The 18,876-nt window shown below is 39.5% G+C and overlaps 1 protein-coding gene across 1 annotated transcript in view; it reads right to left on the reverse strand.

The window, feature by feature from the left end:
* foxo6b (forkhead box O6 b) overlaps nt 1–4,502 on the reverse strand; it is a 36,565-nt gene extending 32,063 nt beyond the window's left edge. Inside the window, exon 1 of the mRNA XM_051137617.1 lies at nt 3,204–4,502. Within this exon, the coding sequence (XP_050993574.1) occupies nt 3,204–3,665 (462 nt within the window). The 5' untranslated portion in view covers nt 3,666–4,502. The remainder of the gene's footprint in view (nt 1–3,203) is intronic.
* Between the last annotated feature and the right edge of the window lie 14,374 nt (nt 4,503–18,876).

Raw genomic sequence — 18,876 nt, forward strand, 5'->3', positions numbered from 1 at the left:
TCACCCACTGATCTTGTCTCCCATAATAACTCTCAAATTCATCTAGAAGTCGCTAATGTATGCATTTTTGGCATTATTAATCTAGTTCCAAAGAAAATCCAGCTTCCACACTGTACATATGCGTTTTCACTATTCAGCGCTGTTCAAATCATCCTCTGGATGCCAGTATGGCCGACTGTGTTGCAGTCACTTCTTCTACACAGTCTTTGTGGGAGTAACAATGACAGTGTTTCTCCAGAGCTGAGGGCATCCAACTGAACCACGGCTCTGGCCAAATAGCCTGGCACTGAGATCTGCCCTGCATCAATGCCAGCCTGGCCAGCGCTGCCACAGCTGGGGTGAATGAGGAGCCCGGTCAACGATTACAAAATTACTGCCACTGTGACTCATGTATCTCTGTCTGTTTTTCTCTCTTTCGTTACTATGTAACGAAGTGCCCCTTCTACAGTTTCTATGCCTATTCCTCTCAAGACAAGTTATAGTTACAACAACGAAGATAAAAGGAAAGTGTTTTTACCTTTGAATTTAACATCTCTCTTCTTCTCTGTTTTCCCGCAACAATCACAAATGAGCCTTTCTTAATATCTCAGTTGTCCATCCAAAAAAACAGAATGGAATTAAATAAAAGTATTTTGCTTCTTAGATTGTTTTGAGTTCTACTATCCACATTCATTTAATAGCACTAAACTCTTTCTGTATGTCAATCATTTCTGTCTCTACTCATGGAAAAATATTTTAGAGATAAAGTGAAATTTGTGACTGAGATCCCCATTAGGGTTCTTTGAGAAAACAACCTTTGAGCTATAAAATTGTACTTTATACATAGATAAAGCTGTAGACATATCTCTGTGTCTGGAAAAACCTATAAACCGCTGTAGACACACATGCATTAACGGTGAGCCCCATCCCATTACTTATTTTTAAATCACAGATAAACGCAATAAATACTTGGAAGGCTTGAGGAAATCTGATTAGTGATTTCATACGTCTCAACGGCCAGTAACAGGATGTGACACACTCTTGCTGTACTATTATACGAGATGCATCACGTCTGAAAACCTCGCGTTATACCACAAATACTGAGAGACACTTTAAAAGAATGTGAACATGAAAGCAAAATAATCCAACATGGCATCCCTCCATGAACCACGAGCATTGGTCATTTGAAGGAGCCTTGCGTGCCCACCGTACAACAGCCATAATCCAAGCCGTCACAGAAAACCAGAACTATTAATAGCAGCTAATTGATGCCAAAGACGGAGAGGCTCAATGTCCAGGCCGGGCCAGCCGAGAGACACAAAACCGGCTGCCACAGTTTAGACAAGCCGCTGTCGGACAGGATTACACAACAGCTATTAAAGACTGCTTTCAGTGGCACTGACTGTATGTGACTGCTGTCCGCCTATCTATCTTGTATAAGAGTGCTATGGAGGTTCTATACATGCCTAAGTAAATATGTTTGCGTGTTTATTTCGTGTGTATTGTTTGTGTGAGCGCACAGGCCCGCACGTGTCAGAATTAAATGCGCATTAAAATCCGCCGCCAAATGTTGGGGGGCCAACATGTGTGAGCCTGGTCTGTTTTCCACAACCTTATTTTGATTGAATCAAGTTGTTTTTCTCCATTTTTTCCTCCTGCCAGCCAATCAAATCTCTGGCCTTATGGGAACATATGAGCGACATACAGCTGCGCATCCCTGGGCAGCACAAACAAGTCGTATAAGGAATTAAACCAGATTTAATTTCAGTTTAAAACTACAGGCTTAAGATTAGTTTAGCCCATCTCTTTGTCCTCTGTATCCAATGAGAAAACAAGGATCAAGCACGAGGTAAATATCCCATTTAGAAATATTAAAAACTTCTGTTGTTTTGATGATGTAATAAAAGGCCTGTGTATATCAACTATTGCACACGCTATGAAAAACAAAAACATTTTGTAAGACAAGATGAATCCAAACAAGACCACGTCGTCCCGTTAAACCGAGAGTAAATGGAGCAATAGATTTTTAATGTGTGTGTGTATATATATTTATATATATATATATATATATTTTTTTTTTTTTTAATAAATAAATACTGATGTTATTAATTAATATTGATGTAATAACAATATAATAATTCTAGAATATTAACTCTGTTCCCTAATACAAAAAAATATATATAATGTTCTTCTGGTTTTGTATTTGATCAGTAAAAGGCTACAATAAATATCTCCAGTCTGTTGAAAGAAGACACTTCATAATTGTCTGTCATTCTGGATGTTTTGTGATCTCGGTGATCTAAAATGCTTGCCAGAAAGCCACAAACCACAGAGAGGAATAGAATTGAAATTCAGCTGTGTCTGACTATCATTTTCTAACTTCGATGTTGGTGCTGAGGGGAAGCGAGAGAGAGGCAGACAGACAGAGGTCCCTTGGGTTCTCCATGAAGCCTGTGTAGTGAGAGCATGTGCGTACAGTTCAAAATATCAAATCTGATCTAATTAAAACCTTTGAACCATGTGACACAAAAAAATGAACAGCTGAAACATTCAGCGTGTATTTTTTTTTCTTTTGCCAGCCAATGTGGTGCAATTATGCGGTTGCATTTGCTTCACTAAATAACCCTCTTCGATTATGTAATGTTTTAATTACAATTTTACACCGCCTGTTTTATTTCCCATAGTCTTTTGGATGGATGTCAGGACTGAAGAGGAGACGGCAGAGGGAGGGAGGGGGGAGGAAGGGGTTAGGAGGAGGAGGACGAGGAGGAGGAGGGTGCGTGCTGGAGATCTCAGAGCAGACAGACAGGCGTGCTTGCGTGCGTGCGTGCGTGCGTGGCCGACGCGCGGGGAAGCTGACCGGACCCGTGCGTGTCCCCCAGGTGACCTGCCTTACGAGCGCGGCCCGCGCACTCCAGCTCATCTCATTGACGGCGTCATAATCAACCTCGATGCGTCATAAACGCCACCGTTGCGTCATATTGTAGATTTAAAAATATTGTAAGAGCAATGAACTCATTGAACTCTAGCTGGTCTGCTCACCTCCCCGACGCTCTGAAAACGTTTCGAACGCACGATTTAGTGAACAGCCATCACCACAACGTGTCAAACGCATGTAGGTGTCTGGCACCAGCGAGGAACAGCCTTTGTATATAATGCCAGATACCTACATGCCGAGAGCAGAACATGCAATTCTAACACATACGATCAGGTGGTCACCGTACCTTCCAGCCGGCTGAGCTATTGCTGTCTCCTTTATCCTTGAAATAGGGCACAAATCGCACCATCCAGTCGTAGATCTGCGATAAGGTGAGCCTTTTCTCGGGGGTGCTCTCAATGGCACGCGTGATCAGATCCGCGTACGACTGGTTGCCCCACGCGTTCCGTCGCGACGACTTGGATTTGCGCAGCTGGCCGGCCACATCCAGCGCGGCGCCGGACATGCACGCAGGGGCGGCCGCGATCGGGGCAGGGGCGCCGGCTGGATGCTTGAACTCTGTCGGCGCCCCTCCGCTCCGGCACGCCGCCGGCACGTTGCGCGGCTCCACTTTCACCGGCAGCGCTCGGCTCTCCTCCTCCGGACACGGCAGCGGCCAGGTGCACGACCTCGGGCGGCAGTGCGGCTCGTAGTCGGCGTCCAGTTCAACCTGATGCGCGTCTATCCCGCTGCTCTCCATCATTAACATGCTGCTTTTGAGCGTTCAAAAGGCAAGGTCAAGGGAAAAACAACAATGCGCCCTTAAATCCCGTAAGGATGGACTGTGTGGGGTTCTCTCTGTCTGTAGTCTTTTTACACCAAATGCAAGACGTGAATCAAAGCAAAAGCACCGGGAGCCGCGAACAGACTGCTCATTCTCGTGTCTCTAGTCTGCTGTAATGTACTAAACACGCAAAAGCATCCAATGCATCACGATGTGCAACAGTCTGTCTTCCATATTACTGAACAATTCAGTCACACGCAAGCGGGTGTCCATAGGGCTGAGGTGCTGAAATCACACACCCATCACTGAAGCGTCTTGTGCATGCAAAGTCCCTTTAATCGTGCGCTCGCACCAACTGTTGATTGCTTTGACAGACGGTCTGACAGACACGCTGGGCAAAGCTTGTAAATCTATCTCATCAAGAAGGGCGAAATCAATTGACTTCCTCTGGAGTCTGGCCACAGTTTCCGTTTGTCTGGAGCTCTCCCGTCCCTTTTTTCTCTCTCTCCGCAGATTTGTAAGCGGTCTCTCACGCGAGCGCAGTCACTATTACTGATAGTAGACACGGCGTGAGCGCCCTAAAAATAGGGTCGTGTGAATGGAGCCGCGCGTCTTCTCCCGATTATGAATTTCCCCACGCGTTTTTTCCTTTTCTTTGCGTTAGATAAAATATTCAGACGAACATTCCTTCCACATCGGTTCACGCCTGTTTGCGGATGACTAGACGGGGCTGTAGCGGCGGATAAATGCTGCTATCAGATAATTGGACGGCGCTTGAATCAAGTCACTCCCTCCAGAACAGGTTTATCCGGGGGACGCGCATCTTCCACCACACAACATTCATGCCTCTTTAGAAAGATTTACATGTGCAGCATTTCATTGCACGTCCACCTCTTATGGCAAGTCGTTTTTAACATTTATTCTAAGTAATACTCTTGTAAAAGAGAGAAAAAAAAAAGATTTTTCGAAGCAGTACTTAAATCAAATATAATTGGAGCATGTTTTACAAGAAAATACTAGCTGTCTCAGTTTTTCTACGTAAAAATTTCACTTACCTTAATTTCATTTACCTGTGAAATTTAAGTGAAAATAGTTTCTTTTTTCTTATTACTTTTTTCAATTAGTGATTAATCCTGTATAATTATACACTATACCTGAATTGAATACAATATATGCCTATATAATTCAATAATAAATAAATAAATAAATAAACAGATGGTGTATATTAGTGTCTGTTAGGTTAGTACTGGGAATGACAACTAATCTGAATAGTTTAATGATGAATTTATAGGTACAATCAACTGGAATAGTCAGTATTAAAACTACATACTAGTTGAAAGTCAATATGTGGATCTGTGGAAAATATATTAATAGCAAAAATTGTCATTTGTTAGATGTAACAACAGATGGTAACTTATAGCAAAGGAATAATTGCTAGGCCGATGTCTAAGCAATTAATAAGTACTTGTGACATATTGAATAGATACCAGAGATAGCAGTAAGAAGTATCCAATTAATAATCACTAGTGAAACTTCAAAAGATACCAGTCACTACTGTTTATTGTTATTGTTAAACTGCTATTTACCACTGAATATTTACCCTATATGTGACCCTGGACCACAAAACCAGTCTTAAGTAGCACGGGTATATTTGTAGTAATAGCCAACAATAAATTGTATGGGTCAAAATGATCGATTTTTCTTTTATGACAAAATGAATTAGGATATTAAGATCATGTTCCATTAAAATAGTTTGTACATTTTCTACAGTAAATATATCAAAACTTAATTTTTGATTAGAACTATGCCTTGCTAAGAACATTTGGACAACTTTAAAGGCGATTTTCTCAACATTCTGTTATTTTTGCACCCTCAGATTCCAGATTTCCAAGTAGTCATATCTCGGCCAAATATTGTCCTATCCTAACAAACCATACATCGATGGAAAGCTTCTTTATTCAGCTTTGGGATGACGTATACATCTCAACATTCAAAAATTGACCCTTATGTCTGGTTTTGTGGTCCGGGGTCACATATATGGCATAATGTCCAAGCAGCTTGCCATATATTCCCAGATTTTGCAATGCATTTACTTATAATATAATTTGTCAGCGTTCGTTCATATTCGGAAATGCAGTGCAACCTGTTGCGTTGACAGGCGGAGGGATGTGAGCAGAGTGCGTGAAATCCCCGCGCTCACACTGCCGTGCGCGCTCCCGCACTGGCCATGCATGCATTTGACACGGCTTTACTGCCCACATGATGATAGTTCCCATGAAAAACGGTCGAGAGCGGCTATTCATGGATGCATGTCAGTAGATAATCTCCACCCCAACATCATATTATCCATGAGAGACGATGCAGCGCCAAAAGCATTCTGCCAAACGTACTTCGGATGAGGAGGGGTGTATTTCTTTTGGAAGGCTCCTGGCAAGCGTTTGTCTTGTCTATGAACAAGTGCGGTGGGCGGGACGCGAGCGAGTGTGACATTCAGTGTACAGCTCGTGTGTGACTCGCTGATAAATTGACCGAGGGGATTCCGCCCACGCCGCGAGCCAAAGCGCGCGTATCAGATTCTATTGAATGTGACAGGAGGGAGGGGCCCGCGGACACGCTCCGCCAATCACCGGCCGCCGCCAGGCGCCACTCCGCGCTCATTGGCTGTCCCGCGGCACAGGTGGGCGGTGACAGTCTGCATGTATAAAAGCCGTAACCCCCTTTTCGGGTGGAAAATCCCCCAACGGTGACGTAACGGTGGACCATTGACAGCTGGTCGTCAATGGCAACCTAATCCTCCAATGCTCTGTAGTGGAATGCTTTCATCATGATTAAATGCTGCTTTTACAACACGAAATGTGGAAAAGAGAGGGAGAGCGAGAGGTGCATGCAGAGGAAGGTAGGGATAAGAGAGAGAAATGCTGTAAATGAGAACAAACAGAGGTTTAATTCACAACACATGGGCCTGTGGTTTTGGAAAGGAGATTTTTTATGCACCACAATGAAGTTGTAACAGGAATGTGGTGTGACTCTTACAGTATGGAATGAAAACACTGAGCCTGAGCCAGTTGAACAGATTTAATGGCGTATTCGTTTTTGCTGAGAGAGAGCCCAGGGCAAATATGCTACAAAAGACCCTGTGTTGTGATATGGAGGAGGCCGGGGCTAGTTGTCACAAGAGCGATATAAGATTTATTATTTATTTTCTCTAGCTGTGGTTTTGTAAGTAGGTTTCAAACACACCTTCAATTACAATCATTTTGTGTGAATTCTGTCCTCCAAACCAAACTTCCAGTATCGTATTTTTATTGCGGTTGTGTAACCATAAAGCAAGTAAACAATAATAAAAAGTATGGTAACATACATTAAAAATGTCAGTCAATCATATAATCAAGCTATCATTGGAAAAGGAGCTGATCGTGACTAATTTCATGTGGTTTATGCGGTGTAATTTTGCATTCTCTGTCACCCAAAATTGGTTTGATATTTGGGTATCATGTGTATCAGTGTTACAAAATTGTTTTCACTGTTTTGTTTTACTGGCAAGTTCCACTGTGTTCCAAAGAACGCAATAAAGTGTGACAACATGCCCCACTGTTTTGTCATGAAAGGTTAAATAAAAAAATGAAATTAAATTAAATACATAAGTGACCTGTATTCTTTTTTTCTAGCCAGTAACAGTGGAAATGTTCAATATTTTAATAGTGTAGTTTTATACTGAAATTCATTTTCAAAAATAAAAAATGAACTATTCACTGGAGTAAAAAGCCTAAATCTCCCCTATAAAAGTCAAAATTCTATTAGAACTGTGGTCTAGTGGTTAGTATTGGGCTTTAAGCTCAAAGTAAAAGTGGCAAATACCCAAAAGATTTCAAGGTCCTAATGTGCAGAGGAGTCTCCAGACAGCCTTGAAATGTGAAATTATAGACAGGTGGAATTATTCTTTAAAAAAAAAAAAAAAAAATTGTAGCTTGAACACATCAGCATACCTGACTGTCAGACATTTTTCAGAGCTGACGCATACTGCTAATTGGCTAATGTGACTAATCTAATGCGACCCACCTTCGCAGCTTCATTCGTAATTGTGATTTAGTTACTTAAACGTTAAACTCCTTCTTTCGTGCAGTAAAGAAGCTTAGACTTGATCCTCCCTCACTACAATTGATCTAAGCTTATTAGCAGACCCACACAGAATCTGCACCTGCAGATTCCACAGAATATTCCACAGAACATCATTCACAAAGTTCTACAAACCCCTCCTCCTTACGTAACCTTTTGGCTAATTTCACAATAGTGCCAGTAAGAGTGTGTGTAGTACTCTCAGCTCGGTTTAACACAGTGTACTATGTCTAGAGGTAAAATAATGTTTTTGATGTTTGGTAGAATCCCATCTTAATGTGGAAACACTTTTGAAAATAAAGATTCTGTATCAGCAGTGATGATTTCACAAAGAACCTTCAACATCTGTGGAAACTTTTATAGTGGAAAAAGATTCTTCTGAATTTTTCAGTGTTCCACACTTTAGGAAAAAATGTTTCTTTTAAGAACTATTCAATGGAACCAAATTATGTTCTTCTATGTCATAGGTGGAGCGTGTGTAAGGCTCTGCTACGGGAAAAAATGCCTCTGGCATGCATAATATAAACCTGTTGCTAAAAAGGTGAAAATTAATGTAAAGTGTTGATTGTGGCATTAAATTAAGATCTGTTCATGTTGCACCATAACCTGCAAAGAAAGTCAAACACCCTTTACAAAAAAAGGTAAAACGATGTCAGACGATTTTGAAGTTGGAGGAGAAAATAAGATGGGAGTTTTTCGCCCTACCCTAACTTTTTGAACTGAAGTACACAGACAAAGAACTAAGCCAGACAAAGATTATGCAATGCGTGAAGAAGCAAGACGAACATCTGTGGTTAAAAATTCTATAAATATTTTCATTAGGTAAGACTCTTAATCCTTGTCTGGGATTGTGTAGAACCCTCTGAAGCTGCATTGAAACTGCAATTTGGGCCTTTAACGCATTGGCTCCAATTGAAGTCCCTATATGAAGAAAAATCCTGAAATATTTTCTTTCCTTCCTTCCTTAATTTGTAAAGAAAGAAAAACATGAACATGAGGGTGAGTAAATTATCAGGATATTTTCATTCTGGAAGTAAACTTCTTTAATAGATTAGGCTGCTGTGGTACCCTTGAGTTGGTTCACCCTCTACCAATGATGGCATTTCTGTGAAAAAAAAACCCTTTTGAAACCCTTTTTTTTTTCAAATTTGTTTTGGTACAATTAGTAGTACACCATTTAAATTCATTCTGAAAAAGAAAAAAATATCTGCACATTCCGTCTACGCTTGGGTGTTCAAGAATGTAGTGTTTGTATGTTGTTTAATTTTTTTATATATAAGTTTAAGTATTTTATATATATAAAAAATTAAACAACATACAGACACTACATTATAAGCCAGCACATTTCAAATATGAATCTGACATTTTTTAAGTCACTGACAATGTTTAAGAAAAATCTCCTATGCTGTTATGTTCATAATGTTGAAGTTCAAACCAGGCGTCAGTTGTTTTTCTTGACGTGACCCTGTCAAGATTAAAGATATATGGCTGGTGAAATATTTGAATAAATATCCAAGGGACCGAGTCAAATCTTCTTTATTTCATCACTGTCGAAAGATATACGGCATAGGGACGGTTTGCCCTGAGGCAGAGATCTTCAGAGCTCAAACCTTTCAGGCTACCAACAAACCCAGGACTGAAACCACTGCTGATTATGGTGTCATGATAAATTTAGCTACAGTTAAACACACACACACACACACATACACAAGATTCTTGAGAGAAAAAAAAAAACTTTTTTCCTTCTGCCTGTCATTGTTTAAAGACCAAAGCTGTAAAGACCTAAAACCTGTAGGCCACACATACAGTACACAACCCTTCTGTAATCTCAGCTGAGCTTTCAGGAGAATTCACACTATCTCTGCATAGCAGATCTTCCATCTTTAATTGCTCTTCTCAACTGTTTAGTTTCTATCTCACTAACGCTGACACTTACGCACACACTCACCGAGGTGATAGAGAATTTCTTTGACAGCAAATTAAAGGAAGTAAACATGCAATTGCTGTTGGGTTTGAAGCGGGCCTCAAGCGTTCACATCAGAGCTCTGTCAGTGAGATTGCACTGCACTCAAACCAGGGGTCCGTCACAGGGAAGCAAATCTAGGGCATCAAATAAATATGCTTAAAATGATTTACAGCGAGATGCATGATTGCGTTGTCCCCAACCTCACTTCCTGTTCTCGTCCTCTGTTTGTGTCTCTGTCAAACGCCCTTTTGTATTTTAATTAGTAGTGTTTGCTGAGGCCATTGCTCATACTTTGGATTAGTCATTTGAACAATCCTTGCTGTGGATAAAAAAAAAAAAAAAACAGATTTACAGATTTCTTCACACTCCAGTTTTCAAATCCAATCTGTGATGTGATGAAATTGTATTGGTTTATTAGTCAATATCTGGTTCAGTATATTTACATCAGTTGATCTGTTAGTGTTGGCATCAGCACAATGCCAAGAGAACTTACACACACAACTACGAAGAGCTGAGAGTAGCTGTCAGTGTTGCCTCTGCTTGTGTCCATTACAGCATCTCACCTTGGTGTTGAACTCATGAAGTGTATGAGACAGCATAAGCAGCATAACTGTATTTTAAACATTCATGGGTATACTGTGTCCAAATCCTTTTACTCATACACAATTTACTAGAGTTCACTTCACACAGAATTAGAGTACCCTGTTGTACACGCTACAAGCCCCTGCGACACTGGCATCATGGTTGTGACTTCTGCACAGCAAAATACTACTTACATTTCTTAAGAAATGGAAATGTCTAGTTTTTCTTCTTGCATCTCTTGTCCTAATTAGCTTAATAACCCCCTCTTCACTTTTCTTTGATTTACTGGCTGCACATACTCTTTAATCACCTTTCTTACACCCTTTCCTTGAACTTCACCGTGTTCTTAATTAATACATTTTGGTGCCTGTATGATTTACTGCTCCTAAATATATATGCCTTCAAATGGTATAATGATATGTGAACCTGGACCACAAAACCAGTTATAACAAGTCCATTTTTTTGAAAATTTAGATTTATGCATAATCTGAAGCTGCAAACAAATCAAAATATTGAGAAAATCACCTTTAAAGTTGTCCAAATGAAGTTTTTAGCAATGTATATTGCTAATCAAAAACTGAGTTTTGATATATTTATGGTAGGAACATAAATTACAAAATATCTTCATGGAACATAATCTTTACTTAATATCCTAATTATTTTTGGCATGAAAGAAAAATTGATCATTTTGACTCATACAGTGTATTTTTGGCTATTGCTACAAATATACCTGTGCCACTTACGACTGGTTTTGTGGTCCAGGGTCACATATTATTAGCATCTTATCTGAAATATTGCAGTCTTTTGGTGCTGTAAAATCATTAGGACCACTGGTGGTTGTTACATGATAATAATGCCATAAACATTGATATAAAAACTCACTGATGTACACATAACCAACCTGATGTCCATTGGCAATGTTTTATTATTTTTGTGGTCACAAAAATAGTTTGTTTTTAGGACCAATTCTTACTATTAACTGATTAACTACAACTTTTGCCTCAATAAACTCCTAATTTGCTGCTTATTAATAGTTAGTAATGTAGTTGTTAAGTTTGATATGGGGTGGATTAAAATCTAAAATATGGGCATGCAGAATAAACCATATGTGCTTTATATGTATTAATATACAGCCAATATGCTAGTAATATTCATGCTAATAAGCAATAGTGAGAACTGGTCCCTAAAATACAGAGTCTGATAGTTCTACCTCAATCTGAACTGGCGACATCACATGGCAGCTGATTGGTTCTCTCCTGTATCGATAGCCAATCAGCTTACTGCTCAATATTTAAATACCTGGCTTTTGGTTGCTGTAGCAGTTTGCTGCGCACTTCAGAAACCCTCTACCTTCCCCAGCTCCACCTGTATAGATCTGCTATGGGGTCCATCCAACATCCAAAATGTTCTGGTGTTGCTGGAGGAGGAGTACAGTGAGAGGTCCCTGGTTCCCACAGTGATGTTCAGTGGTAGTAAAGCTCTTATAGTGGGATGTATGAGTGCTGAAGGTGTGAGGGAGTTGTGCTTTATCAGTGCTGTCATGAATTCACATACCACTGTGTGATGTAATACAAAAAACTGAAATTGAAGATGTTACCCTCCCCTCATTGCCTGCATTACTGGCCATTTTTTTAGCATTACAATGAAGATATTGATTCTCCCAATGTGAACATTTTTCAGTGGACATGAATTTCACTCAAACTTAACACTCTTGAGCAGCTGTGGGGGATTCTGTAGAGATGTGCTGAGCAAAACTCTCCATTAAAGACCAGGGCATTTAAGGAGGTTGTCCTCCAGGAGTTGAACAGGACAGATGTGAAAATTAGTCATGAACTTGTACACTCAGTGACAAGAAGTGTCAGAGCAGTGCACTAGAATATTATACATTTGCTAGATTAAATCTAGGGTGTACTCATTTCTGCAATCCTTCATTAAACAAAATTGGCTAATTTACTTATGTTACATCCATAACAGTACACATTCCTCATAAATAAAATTAAAATAAAGTAACAGTTATATGTTCTGTGAAGAGCCATCGCTTCTCTACATGTTGGGTATTATTGCGACTGGTTTGTGCATTTTAATTGTCAGAAATCCTACAAAGTATGTAGTCTCTCAAAAACAGTTCTTTTTTGTCACATCCATAATGCATGATTATTTCCCTTTTTTAACATAGACAGATATTTTTCTGATGTTTAGACTCTATCAACAAGGGTTAATTAAAATATAAACATGGTTCAATATATTGGTAACACATACATTCTCTAAGCATTTATAGGCTATGCCACATTCATAACGCAAACAGTCACATGCATAATGCTGTAATTGCCCTATTATTTTGTTTATTCTTGCAGTATATTTATTATGATGTACCTCTCATTTATAGTGTATAATGTGTATAATGCTATACAATAAACACACTCAAGTACGGAGGATATGACTCACTTATGATGATCAATATTGTTTTGAAATAATCTAAATATTTGTTTATTTGAACAACTTTAATCTGATGTAATTACTGAGGATTGCATCATAAAGTAAGTGCATGAAAAATGTGATCATTACTGTTGAATATATACGTTTTCCACTGAACCTTTAATTTAATTTTATGGCATTAATCGTAATTAATATTTTAAGCTTTGGCTTAAAATGACATGCTCTTTAATGTGAAATGCTTTTTGTGTTGTTCTCTTGTAGTTTTGTAATAACATATATTTGTCAGACCAAGTGTTGCGCATACACATACAGTATGGCTTGCGCTCTCCCCTTCAAGTCACGAAATATAAGCCAGGATATCATAAAGCCATGTTCCTTGGTTTCAAGGGGTGTAACGATACGTGTATTCGTACCGAACCATCACAGTACAGGCATCTCGGTTTAGTGCATGAGGCCTTACAACGAATACAGGCAATCTGCCCTCAATCCAGAAGGGGGCGCCCGCAGTAATGTAACTCTGTTTGATAACCAACCACAGAAGAACAGTGAATGCCAGGAGTTGTGCATTTGAAAACAAAGCCCACTAGACAGTGACCGGGGGTGCTTCTCATTTATTTGTGCATCCTCGTTTCCTTTCCTCGCGTCTTAGCTCCACCCTCTTAGGATATGAGGGAAGGATGCAAGGAAAGGAAATGAAGACGGGGGAATCAAGGGATGAACATTGGAATATTCTTGACCACTCAAGCGTTACTTAGAAACATCATCAGTTGCGCTAAAGGGATCTGCCATTATGTTGTTAAAGTTCGTTATTTAAGGCATTCATAATAAATATTAATAAAGCAAGACGCCCTCTTAAAATATATGACTTGTATGGTTTGTTTAAACTGCAAAGGTAAAATATAAATGTAAGATGTGAAGGGGGAGGATAATTTATATGTGCGGCAGTTTTTTTGCCGAAAAAGACTTCCTCATAGGATACACCTGTGTTTGCGCACTCAACTGTCTGCGAAATGGAGCTTTGTGCTCTTGTATCCTACCTCTCTCATTTGGCACAAATCCAAATATTACATAATATTTCCATATTTGCGATGCATCCAACTATTATTTATTATGTAAATTATAGACTTTGTCCTTCAGTCGCGTTCTAACGGTGACACAGTGAGGCGGGCGCACTGATGTTTGGTTCACTGTGTTTTATTTTGATAAAGTACCAACTGCACTGTCAAGTTAGCAATGATAGAAGCCTGGAACTGATATGTTTTGTGTTTGTGTGCGCCGGCGCGATTACTTCGACTTTCCTCATACCAGCAAAATCAACTTAAAAAAAAAAAAAAAAAAAAAAAAAAAAATAGAATGTGGCTTTCTGCCATTTGAGTTTCCTTTCTGTCACAAAACTGAACTGAAACTCAGCAAATATAGGTTACATGTCGCACAGTATTTTTTCCCTTGTCTATCAGTTAACTAAATTAAATATATTTCAAGTATTTATTCCTTGTATGTATATATGTACTGCAGATTTTATAGTCTGTATATGACATTAATTTGATATAATATTTAGTATTTTCACATGTAGGTGGAAAATTGTAATTAGTACTACTGTCTGTTTAAAATAAATAAAAAGAAACCTAGCATAGTAGATTCGTTTTTTTTTTTTTCTGTTGTACCAAAATCATATCAAACCGTGACCCTCGAACCGAGGTATGTACCGAACCGCAACATCTGTGTACCGTTACACCCCAATTGGTTTCACAATATTCAATTAATGATTGTACACTGAGTTTGGTATTTTTAGAAGATGTATCTGTGCTGAGTGTTACATAAATAAAGCACAACTATCTCCTGCTATTGGCACAGCCATTCATTAACCCTGCTGAAAAAAAAAAAAAAACAGCTAAAACCAGCCTAAGCTTGTTGGCTGGTTTTAGCTAGTTTAAGCTGGAAGTAGCTGGTTTTAGCTGGTCTCCCAGCATGACCAGCTAAGACCAGCCTGGAAGTGACCAAAACCCCTCTAAAACCAGCCTGCTGACCAGCTTTGACCAGCTAAGACCAGCCTTGATGACCAGCTAAAACCAGCCAACTAGGCTGGTTTTAGCTGTTTTTTGTGTTTTTTTTCAGCAGGGAAGGGCTGCAGTAGAAGTTTTTCTTTTTTTTTTAACACTACTATTTGAAACTTCCTCTTTTCCAATGTGTAAATGTTATAAAGGCCTGTTAATCGAAAAGATGAAGCATGGAATGCTGTACATTTGATGCACTCAACTGCTGCAGACTCCAGTGTTGATTGACATGGTAACCTTATATAATTAATACACTAGACACTAGAGTGCATAATGCATAGAATTAGTGCATAATGCATAGTGCATCATTTGGGACTTTTTCTAAAGAGGTTCCCAAATATTCCCTCTGTCTCCCATTGGTCAGACAAACAAATAACATAGCAGACTTGTGGCATTGGTCGTCAGGATTCCCCAACAAAAAAGTTTAAAAAAACACCACAAAGCTGCAGAGTTCAGGGAAATCAACCTACAAATGATTCTTTATAGTCCTCTCTGCGTATTAAAATGGGATGAGAGACCATTTTTTCCCCATTAAGATTTTCAGCTTTTGCTCTTTCTTCCTGACGTGTCCTTAAGTTCCCTTTACCATTGCCTAGTTCTCTGGCAGTCTTACTTTCAACAGCCCTCCTTCCTCTCACTCTCTCTCAGCTCGCTGGTGTTGCGTTACATAAGTCATAGTTTTTAAATTGTTTGTCTGAGTGGGGCGGGGAAGTGCGGGAGAGGGGGCGGTTGGGCGTTCCTGCCCCGGCAGAGCCGATGGCCATCCCAGGAATGCGTCTCCTCCTCACACCTGGGACACGGCCAACAATGTGGCCTCCCAATGTCACCGCATGTGAGGAAGAGAGGAGGGAGGGAGGGAAAAGCGTTTGGCTCGGGGCTACGGGAGCCAGTCCAAAGAGAGAGCGCTGGGGCTCACTCCCTCTGGGTTGGCAACACACGATACTTTGACTAATACTTCCTGCTTGGATGCGTGAGTCGAGTCCCAGTTTCTTTTTTTTCGTTCTTAAGATGTGGAAACCACACTGGAATACGGCCTCCCGCTTTATGGGGCTCACATGCAGGATTTAGATCTGGAAGTGCACTTGAACTAGAGGAATGATATGATAAGACAGGGAATTGTGGGGATCTGGCTGTCTAAGAGAGTGATTTAATGTGCAAAATCCAACACGAGCGATTAATCTCACCCCTCGGCTGAGGAGGGGACTTCAAGGAGGAAGCGGGATGTAGGTGCGTGTCCCCTACCATTCCTCCTTAGTGGGTGTCACCACGATAATCTTCCCTAGTTTACTGGCTTTGCAAGCTCAGATGGGAATCTAAAAGAGACGTACTGAGAGTCGCAGACATCTGGAAGAAAGAGTAATGCACTATGCAGATACATGCACACGGGATACAAGCAACGCTGGTTAGATTTTCCACACTGCATTTTGAAATTGCTTTCACATTAGCGAAATTTCTCCAGTTTTGCAGGCATTGTCTTTTGTGAATGCTGTTGCGATGAAACACATCTCACATAGAAGTCACTTTCAATATAAGCAGCTTTTTTCCGCTGACTAGCCTGAATCAGAGTGACAAATTTGAATGGGGAAATCTTTTGCTCTTACACAAAAATAAATCTTTTCGCCCACAAAATCCTGGGGAATGTTGCTGTAATTTATAATACGTCACCAGTTCATCACATTTTCAGCACTGCTGTGTAAGCAGACATTATTAAATTGGATTCTAGAATACTTAATTCTGATTGGTCAGTGGCACCATATAGTTGTATAGTTTTTAAAGGAGTAGTCAACTTCCAGAACAAAAATTGACAGATAATGTACCCCTTGTCATCTAAGATGTTTATGTCTTTCTTTCTTCAGCTGTAAATAAATTTTGTTTTTTGTCACATTTAAACTACATTTTGGAATCAGGGCACCATATCAGTCCATTATATGGAGAAAAATCCTGAAATGTTTTCCTCAAAAAACAATTTCTTTATGACTGAAGAAAGAAAGACATGAACATCTTGGATGCCAAGGGGGTGAGTACATTATATGTAAATCTTTGTTTTGGAAATGGACTTCTCCTTTAATATTTGTCAACATCATTGGCAATATGATATATCAGATCATGAGATGCTGTGATGTTAGCCATTTCACAACTCATATGAAAATATGTGCCTCTATATACATTTCTGCAGCACCATACTTACGTACCTTACTGCACATTTTGTGTCAGTTTCAATGTGAAATGTCCAGAGAGTGGCGCTAAAACACACCTTCAATATGAGACCATGGCACGTCTTTATTATGTTGGTACAGGCATGTATTGCTGCATTTTTATTACTCCGCTCGAGGTATCTATTGCGGCTGTTTAGAATTCAAATATCCAGGGAGCATCATGTTGGAAATATCCCCTACACCAAACACAACCCTAAACCTAACCAATAGTGTTAACAAATGCAAAAGTGTTATAAAAGGCAATTGTTGATGTAGCTGTGGTATTTTTGGTATTTTTTGATCTGTTTTGTTAAACCGTAGTTTCACAGGGTTCGTACCGGAGCTTTTCATCACTCAGGTGCAACACTGTATCACGTGAGCTACCGAGCAAACCTGCTGAATTAGAAAACTCATGCATATGAAGCTGTATATGTGATGACAACGTTCAAATCGCACAGATGTTAAATTGTTTTTAAGTCATAATATTCTGCAAGTAATTGCGTGGAAAATTAGCCTTTATTAATCAAAACTGTACCTGTAAATCATACTTTGTGTAAAAAGGAATAAAAGTTGTCAGTTTTACTGCCTCTAGTGTTAATTTCAACTGGAAACTGCAGTGATTCGTACATATAGGTACGATTTCCTTTTTCAGTTTTGCAGAAGTGTATATAGAGGCACAAATTTCCAATGAGCCTATGTTGCCATTTTACTAGCTTTCACCAAACTAAGCCAGTGACATGTAAATTTAAATGCTTGAACTGATTGACAGACAGAATAAGGTGTGATATTTGTGAATGTGAAATTAAGTGGGAAAAAGGGCATTTTATATTTTTTTTAGAAGCAGCTCTCTGTTGGTCAATGGGTCGGTGAAAGTGTTTTGCCTTCACATGAAATTCCCAATCACGTGGATTCATATTCAAATGAATGGATTTCACCCATGAAAATTTGTCAATGGTAAATGTGACTGCATCTGCAAGGCTGGAATACACTACATGACTTCTAAATAAAAACAGATTTTTTAAAACACTAGGCATCATACACTCACTGACTTTGTAAATAGTGGAAAACTGTCCATTATACACTACATGACCGAGGATCATACACTACCGGACTTTGAAGTTGTTCTGATCATAGATATAAAATATGTATAGATGCCCCATTCGACCGCTCCAAGCACGTAGATGCGTCCAGCATCTTGGAATGGTCAACTTCACGTCATTAACCATACTATAGGTTCGCAGACCAACGGCTGTGCAGGATTGTGGCATTTAGAATATTCAGTGATTACTATGGTGAATGGCGTCAAGCTGACCAATACAATATGGCAGATGGCTTACGTATAGTGGCCCATAGAAACAATCTTAATGAGGCATCTACGTATATATATATCTATGGTTCTGATCACAACAAACTTATGCAGAAATGTGTCTTGTTGCTAGGAGAAGCGTGACGAAGGAAAACAATATGCGTTCTAAAATGGGCTGTTTGATGTTTGATATTGTCTAACTGGGTGAAATCCAAGTCTGAAGCTAAAAAATCAGAGTCTGTGACCATCATAGACTACATGATTTTCTATGGAATCTGTCAACTAAAATTTACAGACTGGCTCTGACTTTCGGCAAAACTAACAAATGTGCTAACTTAATTAATTTTGTTGACTTTACTTAAACTGCGATTGTTTGTTTACCTTACTGGTGTAGATCTATTAAAGCTTAAAGTTTGTGCTAAAAGTACTAGTTGCTCAAATGTCCCTAGTTAAGGTTACAAATTTGTTTGAGTGCTGTGAAAGTCATGTGACCACTGACATCATCAACGTTTAGATCGAGAATTTTCTGGTCAACAGCCAT

The sequence above is a fragment of the Labeo rohita genome, chromosome 19 (genome assembly GCF_022985175.1).
Source record: "Labeo rohita strain BAU-BD-2019 chromosome 19, IGBB_LRoh.1.0, whole genome shotgun sequence".
Taxonomy (NCBI): Eukaryota; Metazoa; Chordata; class Actinopteri; order Cypriniformes; family Cyprinidae; genus Labeo; species Labeo rohita.